Below are 13,279 nucleotides of genomic sequence, written 5' to 3' on the forward strand. Positions count from 1 at the left end.
TTATGTACTATTTAAACAATTTTTTTATTTATTCATGCTGTTTTTATTCTCTAGGAATTGTTTTTAAAAAATATTTCATCAACTTCACTCTAAAGAAAAAATTTTTATGTGGCTTAAAAGATACAACTTTAGGATGCATATTAAAACACATTAAACATTTTGTTATAAAAAGTGGTTATTAAAAATCATAAAAAATTATTTTCTTTACAATTATCACATAGATATCATTTTTTATAATTTTGAAATATCATTTTGTTAAACATTTTAAAATTCATTTTTAAAATGAATTTAATCTAGTTTTTTTATGCTGATTTTTTTAAATTATTATTGCATTCATTTTATTACAGTATTTTTTATTACGCCATGTAACAGTAATTAATTTTAGTTAGCACTAGTTTCAGCAATAATATTTTTTGCTTTAATACCATTTAAATTTAATTACCAACCTACCAACTTAACTAGTTAATTAATTTATTTTTTATTACATTAGTAACTTATTTACCAATTTAATATAAGTAGTTTAATGCAAATGATTTGCCACTTTAGGTAACTCAACTGCATTAAAATATTTTTTAGTTAATCTTCAAGAAAATTGGTTGTCTGGTGCCATCTGGAAATAATATATATAAATTAAAAAAAAAAAAAATCTTTTAAAGATTTTAAAAATATGTGTATACACGCACACATAAAGCACTGAAAATAATTATTCTAAGGTTGCCAATCAACATTGACTAAAATACACACACACATACAGCACTGAAAAAAATTATTTTAAGGTTGCAACATTGGCTGAAATAAAAACTATCAAAAAGTAGAGCATCAAATTATTTTCTTGAGTTTTTATTATTCAAATTATTTTACTTACTTTTTGCTAATTTTTGCATTCATAACATTTTATGTGTTACAATTTTTGTGTTTAAGCCTAATAATCCACAAAAAATTGCTGATTTGAAAAAAAAAATCAATATTTAGGAAATATCTTTTAATAAAATAAAATATTGATTTTTATATTTAGTTTGTAACTCTCAATAAACCTGTTCAATTTTGCTTTTTAAGCATTTTTCCTGAACCAGATAATAGTTAAAGATAACTTTCTTTCGTTAAACTTTACTTTTTTCCAAGCGGAAAAAAGTAAAGTTTATCAGATACTGATTTCTTATTAAATAAAATAATTGTTTGCCGTATTTTTTTCTGTCTCCATTTTATGATTATGATTAGAGCTATTAGTGGATCTCTCAAATTTCATTAAAAAAATTTAATTCATTCATAAAAATTCATTTAACACTTTTGCACTAACGTTAAAAAAAAATCTATTATGATCTCAAACTGTATTTATTCATCTAATCAAAAACATTTGGTATTTTTGCTTAATCAATATGACTTTCACACTTTTTTTTACACAGTAGAAAAAAGATTGTTATGGCCTCAAAACTTTTACCTGCTAACTTAATAATTCTAACTTTCTGTTTTTGAAGGTCTTTAAATTTTTTATTATTAAATTTGCAATAAAAATTCATACTGGTTAAATTTGATAGGCCAGAATCTCCCAAAAATTATGTTATGATCTCTCAATAGTAGATCAAAACAAAATAATCATTGATTGTTGATTCGTTGTTCTTTCCAGCACTTCACATATATATAATAGTAAACTAGGTGTGAAAAATAATTATTAAGTCTACTATATTTACCTTCTGGGAAATTTGAGCCAGCCTTCAATTTTAGGTAGAACAAATCTTGTAGAATGGTCATCAATGCCCCCCTCATTAACTAACGATGTTCGATGTAAGTGCATATTACCAAAAATGCTTTTTGGAATACCACATGTATTTTGCAAAGAATTTTCACATTTCAAATGGCATACAACATTGCACTCTGAAACAAAAATAAATTTAATTGAACTGAATAATTTTTAAGTTGAAAAAATCATACAAATATTGTTGGCTTTAAGTCTGAATATGTTTTAAAATTTTTTTAAATTTCATGCTGATAAAAAAAAAAAGCATATAAAAATACACTGTTTATAAAAAACAGTTTTTCTGTATTTCTTAAATGTATAACTTATGCACATCTAAAAGCTTTAAATAACTTATCAGATGTTCATGTCAAATCATTTTATTAAAAAGCGATACTCAATGCAGTTTACTCAATTGAAATTTTCTACTGAGATAATTTTCTACAAGATATTTCAAAAAATATATAAAAAATTAAACAAAGAATTTAGCACCTAACACCTGCTTAAACAAAATGGAAAATTGTTCTTGTCTTTATAAAGGGAAAAAAATAATGTAAAAAGTGCACTAAAACACTACATAAATTAAGCAACTTTATTAGGCCCTCTTCACTTTATAAAGAATTTTGTAATTTCTGAATACAACTTTAATAACTCAATCTTTGCATTTGATATCAACATGCAGTTCTTTATCTTTATCAATCTTAGATATTTTATTGCGGTTTTGCACTGATTTATTGCCATTCAATTTAGTATCATGAGAAAGATTTATGATATTCTTTAACAAAAATGTCAGAGGTGTTAACATCTCTCATCCTACAAAACAGAGAAAAGGAAGAGTTAAAGATTTCTAAATTGCTGTTTAGCTTAAGGTTATTTTTGGGTTGCATGGAAGTATGTATCTATAGAACTAGTGCTTGACGTTTTCTGGCCTGAAATGTTCATAGATAGTAGTACATGGAGGAGGAGTTTGTACACCTTATCATGTTCTCTACTTAATAGCCACTATAGTGAGACCATATCAAAATCTGTGAGAGAAGTTGTGTTTAACCTTTTTGGTTAAACAACTAATATGTTCAAGACTTCATAACTATTAAGTTTCAATAGTGGAAAGAGCTCCACTACTTGAAAAAAAAAAAGCTTAGAAAGTATATAAATTTCTAATTGAAGATACGAGGAAGATTGCTGTATGTAAACTATTTAGCAAACCCTACATAGCAGATAGCAAGTATGACACTGGAACTGGAATGAAGTATCATATTCTCGCATGCCCAAAATTGAAAACTTAAGATGAAAATCAATCTTTCTTGTAAAGCCTTTACAAGTTTTTAAATTTGATCAAAACAAATAAAAAGAAATTGGTAACGGCGATTATCCTTAAGCATGGATTGTCTTTTCAAGTTGTTGATTATGAAGATTATAAATTGTGTAATATACTGATAAGTTCATTGATTACACTGTCAGGGTAACAATCACAAATCGCAATATCACAAAACGCAACAAATCATTTTTTTTTAAATAAACGTTGACGTTTGTATCTTTATTTATTGACGAACATCTAATGCAAGAGGTATATGTCGAATAAGGGAGTTTTATTTTCAAATAATTTTTTTATTTAAATAATTTTTTAATAATTTATAAGAAAGTTTCATTTTCAAATAACTTTAATTCAAGTTAATGAGTTATTAGATAAATCAAAGATGCTTATTGAGTTTAATCAATTTTTTTTTTTCAAAATAATTTATAATGCACTTGCAAAGTGCACACAAATTAATGATAATTAATATGCAATAACTTAATAATTGTAAACTGTTATCCATTAATAAATAGTGAATTTTCCTAATTTAAATAATCCATTATCCATTAAATAAATAAATCCATTATTAAATAGTGAATTTTCTTAATTTAGTTTGTTAAATTTATTTACTTATAAAAAACTTGAGGAAATTAAAATAAAAGGAAACTAAAACTAAATTAAAAGTTGTATTGACATTTCTTTTTTAAAAATTATATTATATTAAGTTATTATTAAATACTTAATATGATATTTATTTATAATATTTAATTTAATATTTTATTAATATTTAATTTAATAATTTAATATTTATAATATGAAGTGTTTAACAGCAAAAATATCAAATTATTACTATAATGATAAAATAGCTTTACATATTCTATTAGATTGTGTATATTTGAGCAAAACTTAAAAATTCTTTTTAAAACTTTTAAAAGTGTTTTTAGTATGCAAACAAACATTACTTCACTTTAACGATAATAGGAAAATTAAAAAAAAAGGCACACTTTTGAAGAAAGCAATTTTTTAGCATGGTTCCTTTTAAAGTAATAGCAAATGCATTCACAACTAAAATTTTGCATGCTTTTGTAAACAAATGAAAAAACCATGCTAAAACTTAATTACTTTCTTCAAAAAGCGTACTTAGTAATTTAAAAGTAATGCTATTGATGAAAGTAATCCTGTTTTAGCTTTTCTTTTTTTTTATAATAAATAAAAAACTATTTATTGTATAACTAATTAGAAAAAAAATTGCTAAAGTGATGCATTTATTTTAAAAAGTTTTAAGTGAACGCTAACATTTGCTTAAATAAAAGTAAAGAAAAATGACATTTATTTTTCTGTCTTTTTTTTATACAAATGTTTGCACATTGGTCAATTTGTTGTGTCCTGGCTGTCCAATAAGATTTTTTACATGCAATGTAATACATGTATCTAGCATAAAATTTTATAAAATTTTAGGAAATGCACTTATTTTTATCTTTTGAACAAGTGCTTTTTTTGTTCATTGCAATTAATTGTTTTGTTGGTGTTAGCCTTTTGGTGTTTTTTGTATTTATGATCTGTATCTGCTTACCTACTCACCTGTCTTGCTTTTGCTTTTCTAATGAATACCAATATAACTAGCCCAGTGTTCATATCCCCTAATTATAACTCCCCCTTCCTTCCCTGGGTAATATGTAATTTTTGTTTTTTTACAATTCCAACAATGAACTAGCCATTGATTAAATGAAATTTGAATTTAAATTTAAACTAAATTGCATATAAGTGCTTAGTTTGATTGTGTACCTTGTTTGTTGTAGATTTTGCTATATATGTGATGTATATACTGCAAAAAAGAAGCAACGTACAATCAATCATATTCGCAAGTCGTATGCTACTTATTTTGATACAAAAGTAGATGCGGCTACTTGGGCACCACAATACTGTTGCACAAGCTGTTCTTTACGACTAAGCAATGGGTTAAATATTGGCTACTCCATGCCATTTGGTATTTCTATGATCTTACCGACACCTTAGCCACAAAATCATTTCAATAACTGCTATTTTTGCTGCGTTAATCTTTCTCTCATTGTCATTAGAACTGGAAATATATCATATACAAATGTTTAGGCCGCATCTCGCCCAATACCACACTCAAAATCAATATAAGTACCCAAGAAAATGATTACTTTAAGAAATACACAAAGATGCCTAAAAAACAGATAATGATCAATGCATTGCAAATAAAGATAACAAATTTTTTCCATCAGCATCAGATTTTAATGATGACAGACCTCAATTGTTTTCATAACTTGAATTAGGTGATTTGATCAGAGATCTGAGGCTGACTAAAGATCATAGTGAACTGTTTGCATCAAGATTAAAAGAAAAAAACTTGTTACAAAAAGTTGTTAGAATATCACTTTATCATAAACCTTCACAAAATATCATTTCATTTTTTCAAATGGAAAATGAACTCTGTCATTACTGTGATATTGACGATTTATTTAATTAATTGAACAGAAACACAATTCTACTGAATTGAATTTTTTTATTGATATTGGAACTCTCTATTATTGGTCTTGGAACACAATCCTACTGAATTCTAAAAACAAGCGTCAAAGCTGTATTGCTACACATTGGCAATCAGCTACCATTCTGTTGCATATTCAATGATCATGCAAGAAACCTGCAAAAATCTGAAAGATATTCTGAATATCATAGTATAATAAGTATCAGTGGGTAATATGTGCTGATCTGAAAGTTGTTGCAATCCTAACTGGACTACAAGCAGGATACACTAAGTTCTGTTGTTTCCCCTGCCTTTGGGATTCACAAGCAAGACATAGCCATTATAAAGAGAAAGTATGGCCTAAGCAAGATGATTTTACTGTTGGACTAAAGAGTGTTCTAATCCTCCACTTGTTCCACCGAACAAGATTATATCGCCACCTTTACATATAAAATTAGGCCTCATCAAACAGTTTGTAAAAGTACTTGACAAAGATTGTGATGCAATGAACTTTTTGAAGACAAAATTCCCAAATTGAGTTCTACAAAAGTAAAAGAAGGTTTTTTTCATTGGACCACAGTTAAGGCAGCTGTTACTCACCACTTGATGACTGATGACTGTTATCACCACTTTGATGACACTCTGACACCAGTTCAAAAAGTAGCACAGCTGTCTTTTCGAAACATTTGCAATGGTATAAAAAAAGCTATGAAAGCCTAGGCTGTAATATGTCACTCAAACTTTACTTTATGGATTCTCATCTAAATTTTTCCCCTGAAAACATGTGTGACGTATATGATGAGCATGGTGAACAATTTTATCAAGAAATTAGTGAGATGGAAGGTTGTTATAAAGAAAAACCTTCATTACTTGCTGACTTTAGTGCATAATTCAAAATCCGTTCACAGAAGATCTAGTGCTATGAAACATTTTTTGAGATTGTACAAGCAAAACTATTTTACACATATTCATTCCAAATAGAAGTGTCATCAAAAGACTATTAATGTCATCATCAAAAGACTATTAATATTTGTAATAAATCATAAAAACCAAAAACGGCTTGTAATTGAAATTTACACGTTAAACATTAAAGCAAATGCTAAATTCGAACTTCGCACCCCAAAATAAAATTAAAGAGATAAATAACAAGGTCCAATTGATTAGGATAAGTAAGAATAGAAAGCAAAAGTTTTTTGAGTGTGTTAAACAAGTTTCAATAAATAATAATAAGGGAGACTTAATATTTCCTACATAGTAAAGTATTATAGTAAGAGATTGAGACAAGATGTTCCTACAATATGGTCTTCAACTTATTTAATGCTTAAAGGTTTATATCATTGTGAAGAATCAAAAAAAGTTGAAAAGATTAACAACTTCTAGAAGTTGTTTTAAAATATATAAATCATATTTTTATACACACACACACACACACACACACACACACACACACACACACACACACACACACACACACACACACACATATGTGCTTTTTTTTTGGATCTACATTTCAACATATATACTTTCAAAAATTCTTTGTAACCTACCAAAGTATAGTTCTATTAAGTGCATGGCTACACCAATGAACCTCAAATTTGAGAAGTATAGAAAATATCAAAATTAAATTGTAGCTATGTCTACTGTTTATATTACAAGCTACAGTTTGTAGAATTTATTTTGTGATGATGTGGGTGTATCAATTTTAAAGCTAATTTTATCTAATAGCTTACAGGATGTGTTACAACAAGAGATTTTTATTTTTATTGGAGTTTAAGTTTTTTATGTCTGGTTGTGAAAAGCTTCGACTCAATTGACGCCGTGTCCTTTCGAACCCAATTTTGAAGACTTGTTTTAAAGTTGAGCGTTTACGATTTGGTTGATCAGCTGGCTCAACTTCACAAAATGTATCCTATCACTTAGTGTTTGATTTACCAGGATAATTTTCTTTGACAAATACTATCATTCTAAGCTTCTCTGGAGTTAGATTATACCACAGATCAGTAACTATTTAGCCACCCAAGGAAAACTTTCTTTTGAATGAAGTAAAGGTTACTAGTATGCATCAATAGCATTTTGCAAGGCTAGCAAGTAAAGGTCGCTCCTTAGCATTGTTTTTCCACGATGCTAAAACGCCAACATTCTTAGACAAAACAGTTTGCCATAAATCCAACATACTTCATAACTTAAAGTCATCAGATGTTCCAAAATGTGACTTATAAAAATAAAACACCTTAACATCTTTATTCTTTTTCTATTTAGTGATAATGTAACATAAGATCAATTGTAGCCATTATTAGCCATTATCATCTCTTTTGTTATCAATAATTAGCCAGTTTATAAACAGCTTAACAGCAAGCTAGCCAGCCAATTTTACTACAAGCCACTTTTTCACTTTTTTTTTTCTTCTTCAATTTTATTATTATTATTACTAGTTGATCAAACCCGTTAAAAATACAGTTCTTTGTTAGTCTATTACACATTCACTTTTTCTGTACTTTTTCCTTATACATTCTAGCTGTCAAGCATGAATCTTTACCAAACCAACCATTTCTTTACATATCTATTCCACATCGATCATTTCTATGCTTATTCCTTATTTTCTTCAATATTTTCTAGTAAAATAATTCATTCTAAAAAAATGCCTAAAGAGTAAAAAAAAAAATAACATGCGCACCTTTTCCGCATACATAGAGATCATAATAATACAATTCTTGCTAGCTATAAGTAATTGCTTTTCTTTTTTTGCTTCCACAGCACTACCTTCTGGACCAGCAGGACATGCTTATTAAATTTCTTTTTTATTAAGTTTTAAGCCATAATTCTTTTTAAGACCATCCGCAATTTATTAGGAATAGAACCCTAGCACATTATTAACATAAGTATCTCTACCATAAAATTTCTACCGGTGTTTTGATGTTTTTAGAAATATTAAGTTTTAGTATATAATACCAAAAAACAAAATTATGTTTATATTATCTATAGAATTTCAAAAATATTTTATTTTTATTTTAGAAGAATATTTTATTTGTATTTTTATTTGTATTTTTGCGCAAGTGTAAGGATTTGAACCACGGTGATTCACTTCAGAAATACTGCAAGCTAACCACTTTGGCCACTAAGGTGTATTATTCAATAAATGTTTTAACACTATTTAATAGATAAAAGACTTTATAAAATAGCAAATAAATACTATAAATCAAAATTAAGGATATGTTGCCACAATTCATTTTTCATGTTAAAACTGTAAAACTTGATATATGTTTTAAAAAACATAATTTGAAGTAAGATATTTGCATACACTTTAGTTCACATTTTTGTATATTAATAAAAGTGCTGCAGCTCTTTCTCCTACTTAACTTGGCTTTAATAACTGCCATGAGTTCTGTCAAACATGCATGAATGAATAACAGCAGTGGTAGCATTGAGTTCAGTATTAAAATATTAAAATATTAATACTAAAATATTATAGGATTATTATTAATATTATTTTAAACAAAATCATGAGAAAAGTTGCTTTGAATTTACCCTTACAATTATATCCTTCTTAAAAAAATATATCATTGAATATTTTTTGTATTATGACATTTTAGTAATTTCTTAATAAAAATGATTTTATTACAACTTATGTAAAAAAAAGAATTATATATTTATGAAATACATTTATATAAGTATATGTATATATATTTATATAAATATATTTCATCTTAAGAAGTAAATACTTTTGCATAAAAAAGAGACTGTTCCTTTTAATTTAATTTAATTTAAATTGTCTTATTTTATCATATTATCATTTATACATATTTTTGGTGTCCAAAGACGTAAAGCTCAAAAAATAAACAGTTTTTTTAAACAATTTTTTTGACGTTGTTTTGCTGAGCTAAAATTAGTTCAGGAAAACAATGAGGAGTGACTTAAATTATTATAATAAACATTTTTGAAGATACAAAAAAGATTTACAATGTTATATTAAATATTTGCAATAGTTAATTATATTTTTGGTCTAGTACTTGAAATTAAAACAAATTTTGTTTAAAAATAATATTTGTTGAAAGAAAACAAAAAAACAAAAACAATATATTAAAAGTTTGTTAGACTTATAAAGATTAAAAAAAAAACCCAATAAAAAACATACAAACTTGGTCTTACCGCTACACTTTGAAACTTGTTTTGCAAAATGAACACTGTTCAAACAAACAATACATTTCATTGGTCTCATGTTCAAAGCTTGATTGAGACTAAAGTAAAAATTGAAATCTATGCTTCTTACTTGGTTTACTTAACTTGATTTTTAGTTTTTGTACAAACTAAAATTTGATAGCACATTTAAAACAACTGTAGTAAAAAACTATATTACTATTGTATTGATGTTTACTTTATTCAATCTATCACAAAGAGCATTCCAGACTATGATATAATGATGGAATAAGTAGTTGAACATAATCTGGAAAAATTCATGTCTTTTTATCTTGATGCAATTTTGTAATTGCATTCTATTTTTATGATTAATTTAGCTATATATCAATAGTCACTATATTGTTTTTGAATTTCTATCCATTAGCACAAAACAAGTTTGTCTTAACCTCTGTTATGTGTATGTATTTATGAGGAAGTAGGTACAAGTAAGAAAAACTGTCATATAAAACTCATAAGGTAGTTTTGTTTAACAATTGTGTCATAAAAACTGATAAATCTCCTGATCTGTATAATCATTTAAAATTAAAAACAAAAAATATTTAATTTATAAATCATACATGATTTTGTAAGAAAACTGTAATTTTAAAATTAAAAAAACAAGATAGCCTAGAGAACTATTATCTTTATAAGTGTCCAAAAACCATTTTAAAAGTATGCAGTAATTTTTCGTAGCATGTTAGGATGCCTACATGTCAATCAATGCTGGTATAGATATAATACATTGGTTTTTTTCTAAGAGTTTTTCTAACAACAGTCATATATATTTAAATTTTTGTCTTTTTAAAAATAAAAATAGTTTAAAAAAAACAACAGATTTTGTTCTTCAAATAAAGCAATAGATAAATTAAACTATGCTTTCCATTGAACTTTAAATACTCCCACACCTTAGATTCTCAGTTAAGTAAAAACAAAAGATGTCTCAATAAAAATACTGATCTTCTACCAAATAAACTGCCTCCCCTATTGTCTTGTAAAAAGCCACTTTTAGATAAATTTTATTTACAATACTTGTCTTGTACAGATGTAAAATGTCATCTGATCAGATCAGAGTGTAACAAAGTAAATTACAGAGTATTAACAGTGCTATGGTACGCAAAAGTGATGTCCTTTTTTTTTAAATGTGTATTGCTGAAATTAAATAAGTAGGCTTTTGTCACAACTACAGATATATTATGAGAAATAAAGAAACTGCATAGCTTATTATAGATTGCTAAGTCTAATAATAATAATATTATACAAATATATAACACAATAATAGAAAAAGTTTTCTAAAAACTCAAATTAGAAAACTCTATGAGTTATTATTATTAACATTATTATAAAACTTTTTTTATAATGATGCTAATAATAATAACTCATAGTTTGAGTTATTATTGACATGTTAATAATAATAACTCAAAAGTTTGCAGTTTACACAAAAAAATGTGAGTTGTTTTTGCAAACTGCAAACTTTATTTAATTCATATTATTAAATGTAAAAAATTACAAAATTTATCTGTTATTAGAACTTCAGTTATTATTAAACTTAAAAACATAATTGTAAAATTTATAGAAAATATCCCTCATTAAATTATTTATAAGGTAAATTTATAAGGTTTTAAATTCTTATTATATAAATCATTTGGTAACAAGAATTTGGAAATTGAAAAATTAAGGGAATTAAGAGATTCTTTCATTCTTTTTTTTTACTAAAAGAATTTATCAAATACTCTAACTGCGAAACATTTGAGGACTGCAGAATTACCAAAAGAATTTATCAAATACTCTGTGAAACATTTGAGGGCTGCAGAAATAGTTAAGAGTCTTTTTGTCATTTTAAAAAAACATGAAACATGTGATATAACCAACCAGATGATTTTATGGCCAGATACAGAAACGTAGTCAAATAATGATAATTATCCAGGAATCCCTAGGGGAGAGTGAAATAATAAAACACACTTTTTTTAATACACCTTTTTTAAGCGATTGGTTTATTTTGTAGAATAAGTTTATACCTTGAAAAATTCAATTTATAAATTAAATTTATGAGACTATGCTGTAAAATGCTGTATCAAGTTAGTTTTTTCAATGATTTTGTGTAATGAAGTAAAAAGCCTATGAATTCTAGTTTACAAAATAAAGTCACTTACCGATAAACAAACTGAATAAGCTCTAGTAGTAACTATTTCACCATATAAAAGTGGTTGGCACAATTCTTAAGATGTCTCGACAATTACAATGTTTTATTGTGCCCCACTCTCCCTTACTTATAATCTGCATTTGTTATACCATACCATCTGTTCCTATTGCACAGTGAGATGGTTACAATTACAGATGGTTACATACAAAAGGGTGTCCAAAAATATTTTCTTAATGCCTGCACAAAGTTAGTATTGTTTTCAAAAAAATCATAGAGTAAAGTATGTATACATGATTTTGAACTGTTTTTTAGAGAAACTAAACTAAGAATAGGCGCTCATAAGATTTTTTTCTCAGGGAGGGGGTTTGGTTCCGAATGTGAAATATTGCTTAAAATTAGGGATGTTATATCGAAACTTAATCTAAAATGATCTGATATAAAATTACTGATAGTTATTATTGATAGCTAAAATAAACAGTTCCTCAAAGTTATTTAAAGGGAAGAGCAACTTGAAAAAATTACAATAAAAAAGTTTTTTTTTTTAAAAATGAATACTTTGGTTTTTAGATCTTGTACTTCAAAACAATGAACTTATAATTGGATCTGATGAGTCTAGGAACAAAAATATCCCCAAAAAATCACTTATTAGCCTAAATGCAAGGGCAAGAGTTGTAAAAATTTTTAAATTTAATATCTAATACTAAATTTAAATTTATCATCATGTTCCAAATTTCAATCACGATATTATTTAGTGTTCAAAAGTTTTTGAACACGTAGAGATTTTTCACCCCCATCATAATGAGGGAGTTGTAAACTTTACATGATCATAACATTCTAATGCCTAAAGATAAATTGGAATTTAGCCGAAAATAGTAAACTAAAATATTTTATTAACTTATAACCCTTGCATTTGCACTAGCGACTGTAAATCTCTTGGAGTATTTCCAACAGATTTACGCAGACTCAAATCACCCTATTCTTTTGCAAAATGTTCTCATTCGACATTAGCATGAACAACTTGGAGTGTTACCAATGTCAAAAATTGTCATATTTAAAACATCAAAAATCCTGGATCTGCCACTCATTACAGATGCAAAAAAAAGCATTTTACAAAGACCTAGAATCACTAATAAAAATTATTTCAAAAAAGAGCCAAAAGGTGCTGCTACATTTTTTACTAAATTTTTCTAGAGCACGTTTAGCATTAATAAATGCTGAGACCACTCTTAAACAGTCGTAAATCAGTTTTCCAGGTCCACTAAAGTTAAAATATTATACTATTTTTCAATATTTTGGGACATTTGGGATTTTTCAATATTTTTTTTATATTTTGGCCCTACTTTCACAACTACATTCAATTTATTTTTAAAGCCTAAACCCGACTAAAACTAATCTCATAATTCATTCCATAAATGTATATATGGTTGGGAAAATATGAAAAGTAATTCT

General features: G+C 26.5%; 1 protein-coding gene across 1 annotated transcript in view; it reads right to left on the reverse strand.

Annotated features, from left to right (window-relative positions):
• LOC100200793 (citron Rho-interacting kinase) overlaps positions 1 to 13,279 on the reverse strand; it is a 121,790-nt gene that overhangs the window by 19,457 nt on the left and 89,054 nt on the right. The window contains exons 31-32 of the mRNA XM_065807826.1: positions 9,664 to 9,752; positions 1,689 to 1,872 (exon numbers count right to left, since the gene is read on the reverse strand). Coding sequence (XP_065663898.1) covers positions 1,689 to 1,872; positions 9,664 to 9,752 — 273 coding nt within the window. The remainder of the gene's footprint in view (positions 1 to 1,688; positions 1,873 to 9,663; positions 9,753 to 13,279) is intronic.

This window comes from Hydra vulgaris, chromosome 10, assembly GCF_038396675.1.
Source record: "Hydra vulgaris chromosome 10, alternate assembly HydraT2T_AEP".
NCBI classification, from domain to species: domain Eukaryota; kingdom Metazoa; phylum Cnidaria; class Hydrozoa; order Anthoathecata; family Hydridae; genus Hydra; species Hydra vulgaris.